Consider the following 24,810-nt stretch of genomic DNA (forward strand, 5'->3'; position numbering starts at 1 on the left):
GGCTCTTAGAAGACAGAAAGCTGGCCCCATTAGGTTATAGGAAGGGTCTACAGGACTTGGGGAGAAAACCTAAATGTCTTGCAACTTTTTGCCTCTGAAGAGCTGGGAAAGCAGTTCTAGATAAAGATAAGTATAAACCCTCTGTATGGTTGAGGTGAACAAAGCTTACCTTGATACTGAATGTTTTTATTGTACCTGAAAGTGAATTCTGCATTGATGGAAGGGGTTCTTCTATTTGATCCATCAAGATTACCAAGCCAGGCATCCCCCTCCCCACATAAAATACAGGATCATGAAGTCATGATTAAAGTTTATAAAAACCAATTTAGTGAAGTGGCGAGAGATTACAGACACTGCGTTTCCCCCCCTTGGTGATTGGAAATTAAGTTTTAATAGCATTGAGGAATTCTGGAAAAAACACCCATAAGTTATTTAAATGATATTCTTCAACATTTCCCCTGGTTTCATGGCTAAACAATTTTGACTAGTTCATAAATTGAGACAATGTTACTGTTTTGTAATAAGATAATTTACTGAAAATATTTTTGCACGATTGTGATTGTGTGGTTAGAATGATGGGCAAACTCGCAGAGGAATCAGTGATTTGTAATCCCAACCCTGGTAGACACAGATGTGTGACTTTAATAGAGTAATTTACTTTCACCGATAACATTTGTCCAATCGCCTTTCAGGAGCTTTTGGGAGAATGAAATGAGTGGAGTTACGTGAAAGCAGTTTACAACATAAAAGCACTAAGAATATCTAAGTGTAGTTGCTGAACATACTCAGGGCATCTCAGTAGAACAAACGGAAGTAAACGCTGCGGGTGTTTTTGTTTGATTTTGCAGGCAACGAGGGAAACGCTCAGTCGCCACTGCACTACGCTGGGTGATGCTCTTCGAAAAGAGAATGATTTTGCTCTTATTATTGATGGGAAAACCCTCAAGTATGCCTTAACTTTCGGAGTAAGACAGTATTTCCTGGACTTGGCTTTGTCGTGCAAAGCTGTTATTTGCTGCAGGTAAGTTCTCCTGAATATTGTGAGATTTCAGGAAACAGCACCTCAATCCTAAATTCTTGATTTGTGAACTTCCTCAAAGTTTTTCTATCCAGAATTCGTCACTGTCAGGTTATTATCTCACTCACTCAAGACTCAAGATTCACAACCTCAAATGGAATTTAGTAGCAGGTTTTTTTAGATGAGTCCTACTGATGCTTAGGAATTACTGTTCATAATTCGAATCGATAGATTTCTTGCCATCCCATGTTCCAATTGCGTTATTCTCCTCATTTCCATATAAGAATTCTGTTTTCTACACATCAGTCTTGGAGCCTGCTTGGAGGACTTGACGTAACTTAAATGCTGAGTCATTTTCCTGAAGACTATTTCTTGACCGTGCATTCCTCTTTCCTCTAATTGATAATACTGCCTATTTCCTAATCTGAATCTGTTTTGAGTTATAAAGGCTTAATCCATAGAACTACATTTTCATAATGCATTTAGCTCTAGTCCTTCCTGAACTTCTCATCAAAGAATCTTCCCCATATCTTTGTGAAAATTGTTCACACTTTGTCTTCCTAAAATTTAAAGTGTGTTCATAACTCAGCTTGACTGTGAAACCTAAGGCTTTTCCTCTTTGCCTTCCACTTACTGAGAGCCTTACTGGCTGGTCCCACCAGGTCTGGGGTGGCAGTGTCTACAGCTGCTTCCACCGTCCCCCCACACCCCCCACTCCCGGCCCAGGAGACAAAATCTTAGCAGGGCTTCTGAAGAATTTCCCAGAATTTATTCTTTTAACATTATTGTTAAAACTTTTCTATTTGCTTTTATTATTATCTTAAAAAATACATTTACTGATGAAAGAATGTTATGCTTTTTAAACCTTCTTGGTCTGGGCTTATTCACTGAAATATCCTGTATATGATTTGTCTCCACATTTATAAGCCATGCCTTGTAGATATTTCTTGAATTTCCATTGGAACATACTTTGTGAAATATAATTTCAACCAAACTTAATAAGTACCTTTTATAAAGCATCATTTCAACCTATAAAATTATATCATAGAGAGTTAAAATCTACTTATTGTAGGAACCCATATTATTTCAGTCATTTATTTTTCTTCACTGTAGCATGTGTTAATAAATGTTACCATAGAGCTCTTGGAGAGCCTGTTGTATACATTTTTTTTTTAAGGCTTTATTTGACGGGGGTCGGGGAGGAGGGAGTACAAATTGCGGGAGGGGCAGAGGGGAAGCAGACTCCCCTACTGAGCAGGGAGCCTAACACGGGACTCAATCCCATGACCTGAGCCGAAGGCAGACCCTTAACCGACTAAGCCACCCAGGGTCCCCTGTACACACATATTTAGTATCAGTAATAATTAGGCTGTCTGCTTAATGGTGAAGAAAGAATTGGAAATTACCTTCGTGAAGAAAGAATTGGAAATTACCTTGATGATCTCATTTACACTCTGATATTGTCATGCTTTTTAAAATCTGCTTTTCCAGGGACCTTTCTTGATTCCTTACTAATCTGTTGACCAAGTTTTAGGAATGTTCAACTCTGACACACTTCCATCAGGATAACTGTGCCAGATCTGGTTGTTTAATCACTTTCACTAATGGGATCACGAAGATCAACAAAAGCTTGCTCCAAAGCACAGTCGTGCTATGCGGGCTGGCTCCTGTTTGTAAACGGACTGTAATCCAAAGCTCTTTTGATACAGTGATCCATTCCCTGAGTCCGCGCCAGAGCTGGACCTACTGCGTGCTGGGCAGAGACCCTGCACATACAAGGCTGCACAAGGCTTCCTGCCTGCTCTCCTCCAAGTCTCCTTTTTTTTTTTTTTTTTTTTTTTTTCTGTTTTAAGTAGACTCACAGTTGCTTTGATGGATGTGGGAGGCCGGTTTTCCTAACACAGTCACTGCAGCTGAGTCTCATTCTTAGAGCATTGCTTAACACGGCACCTCCCACCATTCTTCAAAAGTGGAACCACAAAATTAAACAATAGCAGAGGGAGAGAAGAAGTAGAAAGCAGTGTCAAGGGAGAAAAAATATGTTTGCGCGCTTGTGAAATTCCCTCCCGAGGTCCTTGTTCTGGATGCTCACAAGTCACATGGACCCCGGGGCTCCTCTAGGCCCGGGCCCCTGGGAGGGAGTCACACTCTACCACGCACATGCAGAGCAGCTCGAAAACTGAGCCCTATAAAGACGTGTGTGGCCCCTTCCTCCCTCCATCCTGTTTTATGCATGTTCGAGGACCTGAAGGTCCCTAGGTAGACACTGGATTTTCTTTAGAGTTTTACGGTTTGTCATTGTTTGGTTTTTTGTTTGGTGTTTTGTTTTAAGGAAAATACCTTTCCTCAGCTTTTTTCTTCTAATTACCTTCCTCCTTTCTCTTTTCCCATAAGGACTGTGGTTCATCTTCCGGTCTGGGGTTGAGAATTCATCTAAGCCCGTAATTACATCAGTGCCAGTGCTGGAGTTATGTCTGTGCGCCGTCTTGGCCCGGTGCCTCTTGGCATTTAAACTGCTGGCACAGACCATTTTCTTGTCGTTTAACCCTACTGACCTTGACGTACAATTTCCATGATAATGCTTCTGTCGCTTGTGAGGAATAGGTGGACAATTCCATGTATCTTCCTTTACCTTTAAATGCAAGTGTCACTCCAGGTTTCTCAGAGGATTACAGACTTCCCAGCCGCAGGAAATTCTCTATTTTCCTCCAGTAGAACAGACACTCCAGATAAACAGTGAATATTATTTCAAAATACGGTGATGTCTCACAACTTTGTGTTCATCCTGACTTTCGGGGCTTTCCCCTCCCACTGCTTTCCCACCTTTGGTCAGTCCTCACGTGAAGATCATTCCAAGTCTGCTGTCTGCTGCAGGCTTCTCTTTGCCACAGCTAGAGTGGGAGTGGAGGGGAATGCCTTCCCGTAATGGATAATGAGGATCTCGAAATTAGTTCCATCTTCAGGATGACATCAGCCACTTTCCTCCCTGACATGATCGGCGTAAAGGACAGAAGGCAGTTTTCGGTGTTTGCCTAATGGTTATGGGGATGAACGTTTTCCCTCCAGAGCCTAGGGCTGAATTGAAAAAAACAGCTGTTCTCAGTCGATAGTCATTACTTCTCTTCCCACCACTTTCTGAAGAGATTATTCAGAGACAGAAATAATCCCCCCCCCCATTCCAACATTATTCAGTGCTTTGGAGTCCTGGTTTTGGTTTACAAAGGGAAGGTTTCATGTCATACCTCAAGTAACTTTTTCTAATTTTTTTAAGGATGGAAAACCCAACAAGGAAAATGACATCTGTCTTTATCAGCCCAGCAAGTACTCTATTTTTATTTTTATTTTTTTATTTATTTACTTGACAGAGATCACAAGGAAGCAGAGAGGCAGGCAGAGAGAGTGTGGAGGATGCAGGCTCCCCGCTGAGCAGAGATCCCGATGTGGGGCTTGATCCCAGGACCCTGGGATCGTGACCGGAGCCGAAGGCTGAGGCTTTAACCCACTGAGCCACCCAGGCGCTCCAAGTACTCTATTTTTAGAGATACCGTGTAGCTTTTGGTTTTTTTTTTTTTTTTTTTTTTTTTTTTACTTCTGTGCCCATTTACTGGACCAGCTGAGAAGTTTCATAGGAAATAATACATCTAATGTCAGAGGAGTGTCTGATAAGTTTTCCAGGTTATAAACATAATCTCCTTGTGGTCCTTCTTTTCCCCTGCGCAAGTACACCAGTTCTTATCCTTGGTGGGATCAGATGCTTTTTTTTTTTTTAAGATTTTATTTATTTATATGCCAGAGAGAGAGAGAGAGAGCGCACACAGGCAGGCAGAGTGGCAGCAGAGGCAGAGGGAGAAGCAGGCTCCCCGCTGAGCAAGGAACCTGATGTGGGACTCGATCCCAGGACGCTGGGATCATGACCTGAGCCGAAGGCAGCTGCTTAACCAACTGAGCCACCCAGGCGTCCGGGATCAGATGCTTTTGAAGAGCATGAAAACTGCTGCTCATCCCTCCCGCCACCCCCCCAAGAAAAAGAAAACATACACACAAATCGGTAAAATTAAATGCACCATTTTAGGGGCTTCACAGAACCCCCCCCCACACACACACCAAAAAAAACTCTCGGACAGGTAGGAGAGGGAAAAGTTTGCTCTAAGACGTGTGGAGATTTATGGGCACAGCTAAAATCAAGAACTGTTCTGCAAAGTGGTATTTTATCTGAGGATTCATGAAATACTTGTTCAAATTTTTACCTCTCTGGCACATTGGATACCTAATGGAATTTCTCTGGCTTGGGTTTTTGTGGCCTATAAAATGAAGAGCTTGGCATACAGCAGGGATTCAAATCCTCCTTGGAGCCTGGATGTCTAAGCAGCTAAGAGTAGAGCTTCTCTGGCATAGAAAGGTGGAAGGGCCATGCACACATGCACCCTTCCTTGGTAATTTCCTTCCAGCTTGAAAGCTTCTGGGCCAGAAGACCCCCTCCCAGACCTTTCACTTTCTGGACCCACCCTATTTCTGTGGGCCACTCTCTGCTGGGAGGAATCTATCTACTGCTTGGATCGGCTTAATTTGGGGAAGCATCTGTTCTACCTCTTTTAATATTTCCTCCAGAAGAGAGTGGGAGTGCTGCAGTCAAGTATTGCTGTGTGTTCAATCGCATGTGGTTTCTGAGATCCTCATCAGTTCACATAACGCAGCCTTTCAAAGAATTTTACATTTTTTTCTGTAGTTGTCAGTTTCGTTTAAACATATCTTGAAACTTATGTTCTGTGACAGTTGGTTGAAAATTGGCCTAGAGCCTCCAGCTTTTAGACTGTCTAGTAATCACCATTCTCCTACATAATTTATGTACTCATGTCTTCTGAAAAGCAGAAGTTAAATTGAACTAAGCATTTTTCCCTACTTGCAACATCTCTAATCAAAGTTTAACCCACTTTCAGGCCATTTTCCCCACAGTGCATAAGAAAACACTTGACTTCAGTGAGTGTCGTCACTCGGGAGTGACATTCCAGGCAAAACCTTTTCACCTCAGTCTGATCAACGAGTCCTCCTCGAAGAGGTCTAGAGGGACACTTCGAATACTTTCTGTCATAGCATAAGTGCATTAAGGAAAGGGTCAAGACAGATCTACTTCTCGAATCTTTGGGGATTGTCTTAAACCTTAAGGATTTCTCTAAATAAACGTTCTACTCAGAGGGTAGTTATAGAGCACAAATGAAGCTAATAAATGCTCAACAGACATTCCTTTAAAGAAAAAGTTTGTGAACACCGTCGGATGCCAAGCAGATGTTTGGCTTTGAGAAGACTTACAAACTGTTAATGAATGTCAATCCCATATTTGCTTCCAAGAAAACATGAATAAATCTTGGAAATGTTGGGAGACTATTTCTTTCATACGTGTGTGGCTAAAAGAAGACATCCTGAATAAATTTTATAACCCCATAAAATGGCCGTATTTTGCTTTCATATAATATAATAAGCTGTTCAGCCCTGTCTGTTTCATTTGCTGCCTTCTCTCTGCTGAATGATAAAGGAGCAGCAAGGCCATGGTATAGCCTGTTAGCCACTTGAGAGGGACCCGTCCCCACCAGGGAAGTCCATATTTGATAGCAAAATTTAGATTGGTAAATCTAAACACTTGAGAATTCCTCTGTAATTTCAACATTTTATAGTTTTAGATGTGATCATTTTAGATAAACCACCATCCACACACACACACACACACCCCGGTTAGAATTGCAGACGATAGAATTCTAATAACAGAGTTAACCTCTATTGGGAAGTACATAAAGTATAAGCGTGCCACTTAGTGAATTTTCATAAAGCGAATATACTCCTGTATCAAGTACCCAGACATGACCGGCACCTCAGAAACCCCCTCGTGCTCCCTTTAGCATTACTATCCGCCCAAGACTAATTGTTATCTTGATTTCCGTGATCATGCCTCTCTTAAATGGTGTCTTATTCATTTCAGTCTTTTTCTGTTTTCTCTCTTGCTAACTTGGAATAAGCAGACGTATCTTCCATAACTACATTCAAATTTGTGATGATGCTTTTCTGTTCAGCAATTTTAAGTACAGACTCTGCAGCTTCCCAGCAAGGCCTCCCTGAAGCTTTACATAAATCAGTAAGTCAGCACTCTAATGTGTTTTCAATCAAAAAAAAAAAAAAATCCACCTAATAGATTACGTATAGTTCTTCTGTAGTTCTATGGTGATGGAATAAAGGAGTTCATTTTCTGGTTTGTTAAGGACATGATATATATAACCTACAACACTTCTTCAATCTGTCTGTCTACTGGTCTGATTTTGTGTGGGAAAGGAAAAGAGTTACTTTAGTGTAATTGGGTCTTCTTGAACCCATAAGGTTTCTAGTGATTACCTTCTTTTTAATAAACCCATTTGAGCCATCCCCATTTAGGGAAAATTTAAGGCTTCGTGTTTGGGGCCAGGCTAGAGTTCCAAGAGTCAATACCAGGTAGGATGTAAGCCATGATTGTTTAATGGCTGTAGGACAAGGGAGAGACTGCATCCTAGGGCAAAATGATCTTGGAAAACAGAAGGGATGTTACCAAAGGAATAGAAACAGAGACAAGTAAAGCATATAAAACAAGCTTTACATTAAGGCATGAAAGAGGAGGTGGTCCCAGATAGCATTTTCCAAGGGGAAGGGAGTATTTCATGGAGCAAACGTGGGCAAACTTCCTCTGTAAAGGGCCAGATAGTAAATATTTTAAGCTTTCTGGGCTATCCAGTCTCTGTCCTAACTACTCAGCTCTGCCATTGTAGCATGAAAGCAGCTCTAGACAAAATGTAAATGGTGGGGGTGTCTGTGATCCATCATAGACCTTAAGACAGTCAAATTCCATCCGTTGTCCCCTTTATGATTGGTGCTTTTTTAATTAGTAAGTGTGTCCCACTCAAAAAGATATTCTCAGACATCTCTTTTGTTAACATCACAGCTTTCTGTTTTCCATATAGGTCTTTAATCCATGTGACAATTATTTTTGTATATCTTAGGAAGAAGAGATCTGATGTAATTCATTTCTACATAGTAGATTCTCCCAATACCATTTACTAAGCAATCTACCATTTTCTGTCTGGTTGCCATGCTGTGTACTTCAGCACTCAGGTTCTGGGACCAGACTTTCTGGAATCTAAGTCTGAGCCTTACCTCTTCTTCTTAGCTGAGCAATTTTTTTGTCTAACTTCTTCAGCTTTAGTTTATTCATTCTTGAAACAGAGTTGACAATCATTGCTCTTATACAGCTGTGAGGAATAAGTGGGTTATTATGTATATTAAAAACTATGTTACTCTTAGAAATCAAATTTCCTTTTATATGGCCTAATTGAATATTTCTGGTGAGAAATCATACATAAAGATTCTCTCTATCATGGCTTTTCCTATGGCTTGAATTCTATTTTGTCTTATAATGCTAACCTGGCTTTCCTTTGTTTCGTATGTGCCTTGTCTTTTTCTTTTTCCTAAACCCTTACGTTCAATCCTTCTGTATAATATAATGGTTAAGAATACTGTCTCTAAATCCACACTGCTTAGGGCTGAATCCTGGCTTCACCACTTATTTGTTCTTTTGCCGTAAGTTATATAACCTTTCTGTGCCTCAGTGTCTTCTTCATTTGCAAAACGACAATAATAATAACCTATCTCTTCAAGGGTTCTTCTGAGAACTGAATGAAATAAAACAAGTAGAGAGCTTAAAACATAATGAGCAAAAACAGTTTCTATTACCCATTATTATTTTTTTAATTTTTTATTAACATATATTATTATCCGCAGGAGTGCAGGTCTGTGAATCGCCCGGTTTACACACTTCACAGCACTCACCATAGCACATACCCTCCCCAATGTCCATATCCCAACCACCCTCCCCCTACGCCCATCCCCCCGGCAACCCTCAGTTTGCTTTGTGAGATTAAGAGTCTCTTATGGTTTGTCTCCCTCCTGATCCCATCTTGTGTCATTTTTTCCTTCCCTACCCACCATGCTCCCTGTGTTGCCTCTCAAATTCCTCATATCAGGGAGATCATATAATTATTTTTCTCTGATTAACTTATTTTGCTCAGCGTAATACCCTCTAGTTCCATCCATGTCGTTGCAAATGGCAAGATTTCGTTTCTTTTGATGACTGCATAGTATTCTATTGTGTGTGTGTGTGTGTGTGTGTGTGTGTGTGTGTGTGTGTGTATACCACATCTTCTTTATCCATTCATCTGTTGATGAACATCTAGGTCCTTTCCATAGTTAGGCTATTGTTACTACCTATTATTATTAAGAATGTCTCTTAGACACCATATATTGGTGAATCTTTTTGTTTTAATCCAACCTGAGAATCTCTTCCAGTTAGTGAATTTAAACCATTAATATTTATTATAATTAGTGCTATGTTGCCCTCATTTCTTTGATATTATTTTGAGTTTTTTATTTATTTATACTTTTTTCTTTCTTCTCCTCCTGTCTTCCACTGTCTAAATCTCTAAATTATAGAGATTTATTTAGAATTATGTCTAAATTATATTCTTTCAGTTTGCAAGCTTTACACTCTATCTTCTGTCTGGTTATTTCTAGGGCTTTGATAACCATATTTTTGCTTAATGTCTATATGTATTAGTATGTCTTTTTTCCCTGGCCACCTCCATAAGGAGGCAGGAACTGAAGATTTTAAAGTAATTCTGTGTCTGCATCCAGTGTTAGTCATATCTGAATTTCTTTTGTAAATGTTTTGCTTTTTCTCTTTAGAAACCTTTAGAAATTTTTCTTATTCTTAATTTAACCATAATGCGTCGATAGGTAAATACCTTTTTATTATATTTATTCTTGGCCCTGTGCAATCCTTTTTAATAGAAGAGCATGTTTTTCTTTAATTCTAGAAAATTACTCTATTTCATTCTGCCCCTCTTTATTCTCTTATTGAACTCCTATTATGAATAGTCACCTATATTGCTCCATTTCTTTTCATTTTTCTCATAAATTTCATTTTCATTTAATTTCCTAATATCTTTTGAGACAGTTTTTTTTTAATTTGAACTTCCAAGCACTATTATTACCATTCAGTTTTCTATTAGCTTTTTTATTTTAATCGTTATATTTTTATGTTACTTATTTTCAGTTTGTTCTTCATTATAACTGCTTGTTCTGGTTTCATGTTTTTGGTATCTTCCCAAATCTTGCCAAGGTTTTGTTTTGTTTGATTTTTTATCAGACCTTTTAAAAACTCTTGTTATATCTGTTTTTACTAGTTCTACTTTCTTATAAGTCATTGTAATTTCTTTTGTACTCATGATCTTCTCTTGTTTTTCCTGTGAGATATTTTTCCTCATTTTCCCTAATGACAGTAAAATCCTTCCCTAATGACAGCTACATCCTAACTTGAGGTAGAGTTGGAGACAAGGCTCAGTCTAAGCCCTTCTTCCTTTGCCCAAGTGTTGCTCTTGTTAGAGGCAGCCACGTTTTGATGGAATTACTGAAGTAAAGTAACATTAAAAGTTTTGTTAACACATCCATGTCATCAGCACCTGTCCCAGCCTGGCTTCATGCCCTGAGGTTGACTAGAAAGTGCTAACTTTTCTGTTCCTAGGTATGAGGAGGAAATTTTTCTGGGGTCTTAGTTTTAGGACACTGCGGAATACTCCTGGCATTGGGGAGTCTTTCAAGCCTGTTGTTTGGAGGAGTCTGAGTTGCTACAAGCTTGAAGCCTACACCAAAGTTTTCAGTTACAATGAGAGAGGAGTCTCTTTGCTCCATCCAGCCCACTCTTACCTCCCTGACACTGGTCAGCCTGCGCTCACACAGGGAGTAAACAGTACAGCTGAAAACTTTCCCTGCCTGTGTGTTTATCTATGACCCCTGACACACCACTCTTTCCTTCTGTGCCATTTCCCTCCTAACATCATGGTTCCCCTAAAGGTTTCTCATAGATCTTTACTAAGTGTGACCCTCAAATTGACCAACTTCTTTAGCTCCTGGCATCTTCAGGATTTTATTTCCATTTCTGTCAGTATCCAGCACTAGGTATTTCTAAGAGGAGAGGAAAGCCTTTGGTGAAATCCATCCAAGTAGGAGAGAATTCCCAAAAAGGAGGGAAGGAAGGAAAAAAGGAAAGGCAAGCTCGTCTCCTTACAGCCTAAGGAAGTTCCAGCCCTTCCTCACCCAGAGTCACAGGAAAAGGGAAGAGAACCAGTGCCCATGGACCCTCCAACCAGATATCAAGAATGGAAAGAGATGGAAGCCACTCGAAGAGCAAGGTCACAAAAGAGCAGAACTAGACAGGGGAAGCACTCTAGGCCTCCTTGAGTAGACATGTTTCCCAGGTAGGAGCACACCATTCCTGTAGGCAAGGTTCGCTAGACAGAGAAAGGTGGCTGAACCTTGTGCCATGAAGGAGAGATTTCTGTCTCTCTCTACCACTTATGTCTCCTTGGAGCAAGAGTCCATAGAGAGACCACTATCCTATATATAGGTTCATAATATTAACTCTTGGTACAGTAGTTCAATAAATGTTCTTAAATTAATAATTTTTTTTAAAGATTTTATTTATTTGACAGAGAAAAAATCACAAGCAGGCAGAGAGGCAAGCAGAGAGAGGGGGGAAAACAGTCTCCCCACTGAGCAGAGAGCCCAATGCCAGCCGGGGCTCAATCACGTGACTCCTAGATCATGATCTGAGCTGAACGCAGAGGCCCAACCTGCTAGGGGAGCCACCCAGGCGCCCCTAAATTAATAACTTTTAGGGGCAGAAGGAAGGTCCTAAGATCTTGTACTTTGTTCTCCTTTTTGTTCTTTGTATTCTTCCATAGAAATTTCATCACATACTAAAGGATCATTTAAACCCTTGATGAGTGAGTAAATGCCTGAATGCACATCACCAGCTCTTCATTTTTTTTTCTAAGCTTAGTTCTGACTCTTCAGTCAGTATACTTAACGATGCTCCTAGGATATCTCACTGCTTTCTGAACTTCTGAGGGTCTAGAACTTCCCTGAGAATTTTCCTCTTTAAATCATCCTACCTTTTTGATTAATGTTTAGACCGCCATTTTATCCATCACTCACACTGGAAACCTCAGGGTCATCTCTGATCCCACTGTCATTCAAAACCCCCTACAGACCCCATATATCCTTTCTTTTCATTTTCTTTTCAATTCAGATACATATGTAGAGATAGGTATAGTTATCTACCTATATAAAAAAGAGACATTTTGATGGGCAACCCAATTTAGTGTTTTTGATGCACAATTTCTACCATACTCATTTTTTGCTCAAAAGCTTTTTAGTTAACACCCCCTGTTGCTTAGGGCTAGCTGTGATATTCAGACTTTCTTATCCTGACATATAGAACCCCCTTGTCATCTAGCTTTGACCCATTCTTAGTATACCCACTTTCCCTTGAAGAAGTGGTATGTTTCTTCCGTACCTAATAATATTCAATCTGTTTTTCCTATCGCTGTGAGAAAGCCTAGAGAATCCAATAGCCCTTATGTACTTCCTCTGCAATCTAGATACAAAGCAGATTAAACAGACTCTGACTTCCAGCAACAAACAGGGAAAAATGAGCAAGAGTTGTAGGGTTGGGATAATGACATCATGAGGTGAATTTCTTGTTTTTGCAAAATTACCATTTATTCCATTCCACTATATTTTTTACGTCTGCCCTGGGCTGAATCTAGTGCTAGTTTCTTGGTAACTAGATGTAGTAAGAGAGAAAGACACAGAGACACAAAGAAAGGAAGTACAGAAAGGAAAAAGGAGAGAAAAGGGAAGGAAGGAGAGAAGGGGTGGGGAGGGAAGAAGTTCAGGAGCAGTGGGGTATCCTAGCAGCATCGTGAGTTATACTGACTGAAGAGTCAGAACTAAGCTAGAAAAAAAAATGCAGAGCTGGTGATGTGCATTCAGGCATTTGGGAAGGGAAGGAAGGAAGAGTAGCACCGTAGACAAACTGTTCTCTGGTGTGAACACTGTAATAAAGGTTTCTACTATCAGGAATTTTCTCTTTGGGGTTTTGAGAAGGTATAGTTCCCAGCTAGAAGTTTGGAATGCCTGGGAACACACACACGTGCACGCATGTTCAGATAAACGCTATCAATACAATCAGTCCTTATTTAAACTAGTATCAGAACCCTTGTAACTGGAGACAGTAATAGTGTACCTGTAACAATCTGAATTCTGGGGGGGGACAAAAAGAAAGAAAGAAAGCAGTGGCAGAAGAATTGCCTCTAAAATGCATTGCAGGGGGGGGCACTTGGTTGGCTCATTTGGTCAAGCATCAAACTCTTAATCTCAGCTCAGGTCTTGATTTCAGAGTCCGTGAGTTCAGGGCCCCCCTGAGGCTCCATGCTAGGCATGGAGCTTGCTAGTTAACTAACTAACTAACCAACTAAAATAGATAGTATTTTTTTTTAAAATGCATTGCAAAAAGACATTTTTTTTTAAAGTTTCTTTCCCTTTTTATCCTGTGGAAGGCTATCTGTATTTTATTTCTGTCAACTCAGTCCCTGGATTATGAGGTCCGCTTGATGCCTCTGACTGTGCAGTATATCAACAGATGCTGCTCTTGGAGATGAGGCAGGAACTCACGCACCAGTCATTTGAATAGCACAGTTCTCTTACCTAGAAGTAGTTGAATGTTTCATTATGTACCATGGGCTAAGGATAGTTTTGGGGATGCTATGTAAGTGGCTCTTTTCATTCTAGTAATAAATTGATGCTGAGTTTCTAGAAGTATTAGCACATTTATGTAACTTTGGTACACGTAAGCGATTTTTTGCCAAATTTTAATGCTCCTCAATTAAAAACTTCACAAAGGTGCCTAACAAATTTTGGCTCGAAGAAGAATCAGGATCTCAAAAGTTTTTGTCTTGGGTTTTTTTTTTTTTCTCTTTTTATGATTTTTCTTTTATTAGCAGAATGTGACTCAGGCGGGAACAAATAAACTGATATTTGCAAGGAGAAATCTTAGGAAGTGTGTTACAAAGGGAAATACAGCAGAGCTCCCAACTAACGATCCTGACCTCTAAATAGTCACTAGGAACAGCCCTCAACTTAGTAAATACGGGGCGGGGGGGGCGGTTCTAGACACATAGGCGCACTTCAGGATGGTTAAGAAACACTCTAATCCTCCATGTTTTTACATTTTTTCCTAGATTCACCTTCTAATGACAACTTTATAGTAACTCTTAAGTCTACAGTATGTTTTTGAGAGGATATACTATCAACATGATTTCTAGTATATAGGATGAGATATTTTTTAGGTTGCCACTCGAGAAACACAATACAGTAAGATAAATTATTGTACTCCTTTTGGATACATATAGAAAGTCCCCTAAAATATCCTTTATTGTGTGTCTGCATGTATCATCTTTATCCTTATTCCATTAAAAAAGGTGATTCATGGGGGCGCCTGGTGGCTCAGTTGTTTAAGCGACTGCCTTCGGCTCAGGTCATGATCTCGGGGACCTGGGATCGAGCCCTCATTGGGCTCTCTGCTCAGTGGAGAGCCTGCTTCCCCCTCTCTCTCTGCCTGCCTCTCTGCCTACTTGTGCTCTCTCTCTCTCTCTCTCTCTCTGTCAAATAAGTAAATAATTTTTTTTTTTAAGTGATTCATTTAGCTGATCCCATGAAAAGAGTACAAAATGAGGCTCAGCTGAGATGGGCTCCCCTATAGAATTTCAGCTTAAGTGGTAAAAATTTCCAGTACTCTGATCTAACATTCATAGGGCAATGAGAGTTACTACAGAGCAAATAAGAAAACTAATGAAAAGCAGGTGCAGAAACTACAGCCAATTGACTATCTGAGAAGCATTTCTGCACTCTGTGCATTGCTAGTTTGCATTGCAAAGTCCCACCTTCTGTTTGTGGAGCCACAGGAAGAAAACTGGCCTTCACAGTGTGTGCTGGTTATGTAGGCTTTTTCCATAGAGCCTCAGACTTCTCTTAGAGATGAAAGAGCCACAGTAGAGGAGAAGAGAACTATGTATAATTTAAGTCCTGATGTAGTCCCATGGTAAAAAAAAAAAAAAAAATCTAGACCAGAAAGCAGTGCTTTTATGATGTTTCTGAATTATGCCTTAGGTCCCTATTGGCATTTGTAAAACTTAAGTTTTAGGTATTCACAGCCACGGACATGTGATTTTTTTGATAGACATTTGGAAGAATTAGCATATAGTAAAGTCATTCTAGACCATTCTGGAAATTGTACAAATATAGATGCATGTGTACAAAAGTCAAGAAAGTAAATAAACTCTAATGTGTGAATACAGATAGTGACCTTTTATTAGATAGAAGGACAACGGTAGAAAGAATACATTCTAGATCATTTTGAAAGTGAAGAAATTTAGTATATGCTATTCCCTTTGCCTGACATGAGCTCTCCTCACATTGTCAAGGTCAAGTCAAATTCTAACTGTCAAGGAACCCTCTTTTAGCCCATTCTGATTTCCACATCCTCTGAAATTATTAAGTACTGGCAATTAAGTCAAGTAGCTTTATGCTACACTGATTCCTAATGTCTTACGAGTTTGTTTTTGTGATCTTGTAACCTCCTTATAGCAAGGGAAAATGTTTTTAAATTGATACTATAAAAACAGTAGTTTTTTTTTAAGATTTTATTTATTTATTTGACAGAGATCACAAGTAGGCAGAGAGGCAGGCAGAGAGAGAGGAAGGGAAGCAGGCTCCCTGCTGAGCAGAGAGCCCCATGTGGGTCTCCATCCCAGGACCCTGGGATCATGACCTGAGCCGAAGGCAGAGGCTTTAACCCACTGAGGCACCCAGGCACCCCAACAGTACATCTTTTTCACTGATTTCAGTTTGATTAACCTGAGTTCCCGGGGCGCCTGGGTGGCTCAGTGGGTTAAGCCGCTGCCTTTGGCTCAGGTCATGATCTCAGAGTCCTGGGATCGAGTCCCGCATTGGGCTCTCTGCTCGGCAGGGAGCCTGCTTCCCTCTCTCTCTCTCTGCCTGCCTCTCCATCTACTTGTGATTTCTCTCTGTCAAATAAATAAATAAAAAATCTTTAAAAAAAAAAAAAAAAAAAACCTGAGTTCCCTTCAAATACCTTCTTGCCCTAAGACAAGCTATTGGGGCCCACAGTACATCATGCCCAGAGCTGGAAGGACACTTTTCATGAGTTGACTTGGTGCTTACTAAGCATCAGTCAAAATTGTTTTTAGGAAAACCAGATATGATGCTCGAGGGAGACTTTTGAGTTGTTAAAAAAAAAAATAAATAAAGCTGTATCATCTAGAATGGGTAGGAGAACAGTAAACTCAGATGAGGCATCATTCTTTTTTTTTTTCTAAGATTTTATTTGATTTTTATTTGACAGACAGAGATCACAAGTAGGCAGAGAAGCAGGCAGAGAGAGAGGGGGAAGCAGGCTCCCTGCTGAGCAGAGAACCCAATGTGGGGCTCGATCCCAGGACCCTGAGATCATGACCTGAGCCGAAAGCAGAGGCTTTAACCCACTGAGCCACCCAGGCGCCCCCCGTGAGGCATCATTCTATTCTGATTTCCTCTTGACTGGATCCAGCCATGGACTGTGGCTCATGACTGAGGTTTCTGCCGCCAGAAAATAATCAGAATCTCAAACATCAGACCCCTGTGCAAAGCAGGTTCTTAGCTCTACATCACAAGTTTGTATGTTTATGAGTTAAATGTTTTCTGTATGGATATTTTACTTTTTATGAATCCCCACCTAAGTCAGACATCTTTTTTTAAGCAACCAACTGCTATATCAAACACATCAGGTATGAAGGCTTCCACTATTTCTCGAATCTTCTCCTAAGCCCATTGTCTGCTGTTAGCTTTATAGATGCTCCTGCTAATAACAGTTGCAGTGACTCTGAGGAGGTCTCCCACTGTATCATCATCTTTAAAGTATGGCACGCAACACACACACACATTGCTCTTGCCAAGAGGATTAATACTCCACTTTTAACACCTGAGTTAACCACACTCATGAGGTTGGTGAAGGTCCTCAGCCAGTTTTAATTTGGGGGCATTGAAAATTGTAGTGTCAGGCAGAGAAAATAGAGTTTGGTTGTAATAGCCATGAAGAAAGAAAACAGAGCTGAGTCCAGCTCTTTTCTGATGTTTCTTTAAATCACTACTATTAGCTCACCATGCAGAGATTTCTCCTTTATTATACATTCAGCCAAAGTGGTGGTGGGGGGGGAATACCACTGTTTTCTAGCTCCATCGATCCCATGGTGTGATCTCACAGTTTTTTACATTGTGAGCCTGTTAAATTGTGAAGGGAATTTGATGATTGTTTTCAAATCCTTCTCTCTTTTCACGTCCATTGCCCATTTGCTGTTTAGATCATTTCTTGATGAGCTTTCTTTTTTTATATTTACTAAATGTTAGCTGTAGTCCATGTTTAACACATTGGCCTAGAGCCAGTGGGCTTACCACTATATTAGCCTGTTAAGAGAAATTAAATAAAATGTGAAAATGAAAGGAAAATTGCGTCAAAGAAAGATGGAGGCCAACCATGAAGAAGACCATAATGGCTGCTACTCACACACATTCACTCGCTGTGCTCACAGTTGGGTCATGTTGTGCTGTTGCCAGACTCTGGAAGGAAATTCAAAGAAAGAATTAAACATAATTCTTGCATATAGCAACCATTTATTGAGTCCTATTCTGGATCAACATCGGCAATACAAAGATGAGGAGATTGGTTCACTCTGCAAGAAACTCATGGTTTCCTGTAATGATTCTCAGACCTGCAGTGAAACCTGGGCTGCCCTGACAGAAGGCTTTCAGAAGGGCAAGAGGGCATCTTTGTGTGCATGTCTGTGCTAGGAATTATTCCTAAGGAAATACTCAGGAAAACTGCAAGATGGCGTCTTTCAGAGTAATGTTCTCCATTCTGATGCAGAGTAATAAATGACCTACCAGATGTTCCAATAGATATGTGTTAAACACCTGTTCTGCTCCACCTTGATAAACTTAATGAGTTATTTTTCTTGACCGCTGACATGGTGTGTGATAGTTGTTTCTTCGTATCTAATTACTGTCTTCATAGTTCACTGACTCAGTTCACTCTTTAGTTTTCCTCTTTTACTTGCCCGTAGTTGTGGATGATACAGTGATGGTGTTGAAGCATGCTGTCTTTGAACCCTTCCTTCCCTCATTCTCATGAGGTTTACTTCCGAAGTGGCTTTTAAAGGTCTGTTATACACTGATCCAGCATTAATACCAACTATGATTTTAGTACAGATGCTGGTGTCCTCTGTTCCTGCTCCATGTCTGTATAAAAGATTGCTTGATCCCACTTGGCCCTTAGTACCTTTGGAAGAAAATTGAGGCACATGGACTATGCAATCGGGCATTTGGCATTTATTTGGGTCAATTCGTCACAGTGTTTGAGAACAGGTCAAGAGGTTAGCCAATTCCATACTCTTAATGAGTTCTAAGTTGTTTTATTTTTTTTAAATGATTTATTTATTAGACAGACAGAGATCACAAGTTGGCAGAGAGGCAGGCAGAGAGAGAGAGGAGGAAGCAGGCTGAGCAGAGAGCCCAATGTGGGGCTCGATCCCAGGACCCCAGGATCATGACCTGAGCCGAAGGCAGGGGCTTTAACCCACTGAGCCATCCAGGCACCCCACAGAGTTGTTTTAAATGTAGATCTAGGGGCACCTGGGTGGCTCAGTGGGTTAAAGCCCCTGCCTTCGGCTCAGGTCATGATCTCAGGGTCCTGGAATCGAGCCTCACATCGGGCTCTCTGCTCCGCAGGGAGCCTGCTTCCTCCTCTCTGTCTGCCTGCCTCTCTGCCTACTTATAATCTCTATCTGTCAAATAAATAAATAAAATCTTTAAAATAAACAAATAAACAAATAAATAAATAAATGTAGATCTAGTGCATCCTTTAAGATCTGCTTATAGAGGCTCAAAACTTTTATCTTCCAGGTACAGTATAGGATTTAGAATTTCTAAACTCCAATGTTAATTTTTTAACAAATTAATACAACCATTCTGCGAAAATACAGTTAACAGGGCCTTGTGGCTCCTACCTATAACCTAGAGGTTTGGTTCTTAGACTTTTTCCTTAAAGTGGCAACCAGGTTAACAGAGAACTGAACATTTGCCAACCTAAGACTTCCAGAATGGTATTTCACGGAACTCTTCTTTTGGATCTTCTGCTTCTTTTGTCCTTCAAGACAAAGACATTTCAAAATTCTTTTTTTTTCCCCCCAGCGTGGCGGTAACTGACAATCTGTTCTAATTTAAGGGTTTCTCCTCTTCAAAAATCTGAAGTTGTTGAGATGGTTAAGAAACAAGTCAAAGTCATAACGCTTGCAATTGGCGACGGAGCCAACGACGTCAGCATGATTCAGACGGCGCACGTCGGGGTCGGGATCAGTGGCAACGAAGGCCTTCAGGCAGCTAATTCTTCTGATTACTCCATAGCTCAGGTAAAGCAGCCTTTCCGCCGAACACAGCATGAGTCTCAATTGACAGTATGAAGAGAAAAATACTTATTCTTTTCCTGACGGATTCTTTTCTACTTTTATTTTAGTTCAAGTACTTGAAGAATTTATTGATGGTGCATGGTGCCTGGAACTATAACAGAGTCTCCAAGTGCATTTTGTACTGCTTCTACAAGAATATAGTCCTCTATATTATTGAGGTAATCACAGGCTAAGTTTAAAATCCTTGTCAGGTACATATATGTTTAAAGAAAATTTCTTCATTGGTTTAGTGACTCCTTTGTTTGCCCACTTTTCATAACTTCCAAACATGTTCAAGTCTGTTGGCCACAGAGAATAATGAGTGTTTCAATTTCTGGCTAAAAATGTTACATTGTTTTGGTAAGATATGTTGAATTAGAATTGATGAAGTCATGTTTTCAGTTTCTAAGAGACTACAAACTGGGGCATCTGGGTGGTTCAGTCGGTGGAGCGGTTGAGCATCTGTCTGCCTTTGGCTCAGGTCATGATTCTGGGGTCCTGGGATTGAGCTCTACATCTGGCTCCCTGCTCAGCGGGCTGTCTGCTTCTCTGTCTGCCTCTGTCCCTCCCCCAGCTTGCACACACTTTCTTATATGCACACACTTTTCTCTTTCTCTGTCTGTCAAATAAGTAAATGAAAGATTTTATTTATTTGAGAGAGAGAGAGCAAGAGCATGAACAGAGAGGAGAGGAAGAAGCAGGCTCTCACTGAGCAGGGACCGCCCCCTCCCCCCACAACATGGGCCTCGATCCCAGGACCCCAGGATCATGACCTGAGCCAAAGACAGATGCCTAACCGGCTGAGCCACCCAGGCACCCAATAAATAAAAAACTTTAAAAGGAAAAAAAAAAAACCCACAAACTATGTAGCATTTTTTATAAAGCTCAAGATCATACTAGAGAAAGCGTTACACTATTTAGGGATACACACATGGAAAACTATTTTAAAAAAAAGTAAGGGAATGACAGACATTAAATTGAGGATAGTAATTCTAAGGGGTAGAATCAGGAAGGGTACACACATAGTTTTGCTTGTACAGGTCATCTCATAGTTCTTATTGTTTCAAACTTAGTTATATACAAGTATCCCTTGCTATCCGTACCTGTTTGGCTTCTGAGTTGGTTGATAGGTAGCAAGAGTTCCGATAATGAGGGTTTTGTCTAAAAATTATCAGAACATTCAGTTCCTATGTCTGGATGACAACAAATTTCTATATTCCTTTTCTGCTACCATCTATAAGATTATTATTGAAATTAAAACTTAACCCAGGTCAGGAATGTCCCCTCTAAAAGGAGGCATTCTTTTTACAATACCTGCCAGGCACCAGGCTTAGTTTAGCAATGACAGGAGGTTCCTCTCCTTCAGGAGCTTGCCAATAGAACACAACGTAAGCCATTATGTGTAATTTTAAATTTTCTGAGAACCGTATAAAAACAACTAAAAATTAAAGCCCAGGTTCATTTTAAAATGACATTTTCTTTATCTTAGTGTGTTCAAAATTATCACTTCAATATGTAATCACTATAAAAAATTATTAATACACTATTTTACATTCTTCATGCTGTTCAAAATCCTGTGTGTATTTTACACTAACAGCACATCTCACTGTGGACTAATCACATTTCAAGTGTCCAAAAGCCCTCTGTGACCCATGGTTACCACACTGAACAGCACACAACAACTCGCAGATATGCTGAACTAAATGATTTAACCAGGACGTGATAGAAAAGTTATTTACCGTTTTTTGTTTTTTTTTTTTTTTAACCTATAGCCATCTTATCTTCATAAGCTGTAATTGTAATACTTAAACTCTAGTAGGTGTTACCAGTTTCTGGCTTCCTTTGCTGCTGTACACAGCATGGTGATAAGGGCCCCTTAGTTTGCTAAGAAAATCCTCCGTGTTGTACTCCCGCCTGAGGACCTGCCCGCACCTTCGTAAACCTGCCCAGGGCTCCCTCACACACGTTTGTTTCTGCCACCTTGCCCTCCAATCTGCTGTGTCCACAAGTCTGTCAGGAGGGACACAACCTAACCATTTGCTGTATGGAAATAATATCTCAAACTTTACACTAGAGAAGTAACACTATAGACAAAGAAAATATGGGTGAATTTCACATTTACGCTGCTAATTGTTAGTTGGGGGTTGCAGTCTGTTTCGATCAGCTCCCGTTCTTTATGCCTCTGTCAGAATGCTTATCTCCTTATTAAAATGTTGACTGATCATAGTTCTGATGAGACAAGCTAGGAAAATTGAAGGTTAGTTTCAAAGCATGCAGGCAGTTTCATTTATTGGTCACAAAAATGCTATAATTAGGCTACAGCCCATTAGGTAAAATAATCAAGTACTTGGACACATAAACAATCTATGAACTTATTGTTCATTACTGCTGAATTTTGTCTGGAATAGTCTGTGTTTTGAAGCAAAATGCACTTCTAAAATAGCTCAGAAGGTCCAAAAACAGATACATTCTTTGTTGTCTGTGTAAATTTGTGATTCTTTTCTAAAAGGATAATTTTTGATTCCTGATCCCCTCTATAGTTCTAGTTTTCCTAATTATATTTTCTTCTCTCCCCAAACATTGATATTCAAAAGAATATCAGTTTATACAGTTATTTACAAATACCTTTGAAGATACAGGGAGTTCAAAGCCACTGGCACCAATAAATCTGCTTACAAGAATTTAATTTTATAAAATGAAATGAGTGCACAACTCATTGCTTTTTAAAAGCCTAGATTATTTGACGATCAACTGTGAAGCAGGCGAAACTTACGTACTAATGGGAGAAATAAAATATTTTAAACTCACATGAAAAGACTAAAACTGCACGCCCTGTTTCAGATGCAGAGTTATGCGATTTGTGGTAGATTAGCCCTAAATTTCACTTGGCTTTGAATTTAAAGCCTCTTCATGAGATATTTAGCACTAATCAAATTCTTTACACATGGAAAAGGAAGTAAGTCCTAAACTCTACGGGAAATCTCCTTTTTAAGGTATTTTTCTTTTAGCACTTTATAGAAATGTATTTTGAATATAATTCAACTGTCTTGGAAAGGAATTGACCTTTTAAATCAATTCCCAGATACCCAGCATTTGCCTGCTAAAACAAGTTCTGCCGATGTTAATGGTTCATGTCACTCCCGTGAGTGAATAGACAGAGAACACTTTGCTGGGTGTCTCTGGTGTGGACAACTGCCAGTCTCCAATCTCCCCTTTCAGTTTTTTGTGCTGATCAGGCGTGGGAGCAGAGGACTCATTGACTGTTCATAAGCTGCTGTTTAATATGCAGAAATGCTCCATGAGGGAAAAGTCTGCGAAGCTTTGACTGCCACGCCTCTGCTGGGACGTGGAACTCCGAATATAATACCAAGAGAGGCAGGTCTGAAGTTTCTTTGCTAATAAAGGAATGGCCTGGAATGCTTTGGGTTTCATAGATTATCAGCAACAAGTGCTTTTCCCATTGCTGTAGCGCCAGGAACATCACTATCTAGCTCCTCTGTTGCCATAAATTACAGCCGAACAAACACACACAGACTTGGCAGGTTCCATATAAAATGCTTCCTTGTGGTGGCCGCCCAGCAGTAGCCCAAGGTGTTCAATGAAATCACCGGCTCGTTCTAAAGGAATTTTTCCCCCTCTGAGATATCTGACTCTTTCCTAGCAAAATAGGACCTTTTCTTTCAAATGATTGGTCCCATCCAGGTTTCCTGGTAAGATCCCAAAACAGTGGAGTGTTTCAAAGTTCCAGAAGCTTTGATTAAAGTGAAAGAGGTGATACTTTCTGAGCACATTGTCCTGGGACATGGATTTCTTGTGAATTTAAATAATCTCCATACTTCCCGAGAAAGACTGGAATTTTCTTTCTGCATCCATAGTTCTTGTTGAGTCAAAAGAGGGGCTTTTATATGTTTATAGTCATTTAGGTGTTGTTTTATTTAGTTCAGGTTGTGTTTCTAATATATCTTTTAAGTACAAATCAGACTAGCTTGAAATCAGCCTTTCTGTAGACTTTTTCACTGTCAAAGAACTTTTTCTCCTCTAAAATATATAAACTTGAATGTCAAAATATTTGTATAAAGTTGTAGGGTACTGTATTGAAGGATTCTGTTCATATTCTAGTCATGTCTCCTCTTTTAAAAAATGAAATTAGAGTAAGAATTGTTTAATGTAGGAAGATAATTTGTAAAAACATGTTCACATACCTTTCAATAGGAGAAGTAAAAAGTTAAAAATGTGTTGATAGATTTCCACTTAAAAATTCCTGCATTTCTTTCATAAGGCAATTCAATTAGGCATTTTTAAATGAACTTTGAATGAAAATGTATTCATTTATTTGCAAACTATTTTAAATGTTAAGCTTTCTATAAATATTACTTGATTTGAGGGAGGTTCTTAAATTTCAAGCTCATATTGACATTTGAATCCGCACCAAATGTTACAGACACAGCTAGGACACCATTCACATTTACAAATGTTCACTCACACACGAATTTAACATAACTTTCTCATTGTATATACCATTGGTGACTGCAGATACATTTATGGCTATAACCTTTTGAACCAAGTCCTATCCATTAGATAATCTGATATGCATCTCTTTTTCAGACCAACTATGATTAGACCACATCTTCATAGATGAGCGAGGCCATAATTTGAACCTTTGTGTTGAAAAATTCCACATATTTCCATCACACACTAAGCTCAAAGAGGTTCTTTGCATGTGTTGCTGCAGTAAGTCACAATTCCCTTCAGGGAGAACATTACCATCAACCGGGAGTATCACAAATACGTGTTTACATAATCCACATTTGAAGAAGTGAAAACACAACAGAGAGCATTAAAGCCCATCTTGTCACCTTGTATCTTCTTCTGCTTAAAATAAATAAATAAATAAAGTCGGCAGCACCACCTTAAGGAATAAACTTAACTTAACTTCCTATAAACATGCCAAGTTTTTTTAAAGCATGCAGAAATGAATGGCCTAGCTCCTTGTCTAGGGCAAATGTTCAATTTTTTTCTGTAAATAGATGGAGGAAAGCAAGCAAGAATTTCAGATCTGATTCCGATTCCTGTGCTTCTGTGATTGTTGCTGGTAATGTGTGTTACAACCTGAACACAATTCAGACTTATTTTTCATGTGCTATTGCTGCTTTGTTTTCTTTTCCATCTCATGAAGCAGACATTCGTTTTTATATATGCTCAATCATTCCTTTCCATGATAAAAAGGAAAAAGATCAATGTGGATACAGAAGCTGTTCATAGGGAGGCCAGCCTGGGTACATATTGATAAATGGTGAATTTGTAGCAATTCATGCTTCCATAATG

General features: G+C 39.8%; 1 protein-coding gene across 5 annotated transcripts in view; it reads left to right on the forward strand.

Annotated features, from left to right (window-relative positions):
• Positions 1-24,810, forward strand: part of ATP8A1 (ATPase phospholipid transporting 8A1) — a 234,741-nt gene that overhangs the window by 161,061 nt on the left and 48,870 nt on the right. For all 5 annotated transcript variants that reach the window (XM_082728770.1, XM_082728772.1, XM_082728768.1 and 2 more), the window contains 3 exons: positions 849-1,021; positions 19,266-19,449; positions 19,554-19,664. In XM_082728770.1, the coding sequence (XP_082584896.1) occupies positions 849-1,021; positions 19,266-19,449; positions 19,554-19,664 (468 nt within the window). The remainder of the gene's footprint in view (positions 1-848; positions 1,022-19,265; positions 19,450-19,553; positions 19,665-24,810) is intronic.

This window comes from Mustela nivalis (assembly GCF_964662115.1).
Source record: "Mustela nivalis genome assembly, chromosome: 4".
NCBI classification, from domain to species: domain Eukaryota; kingdom Metazoa; phylum Chordata; class Mammalia; order Carnivora; family Mustelidae; genus Mustela; species Mustela nivalis.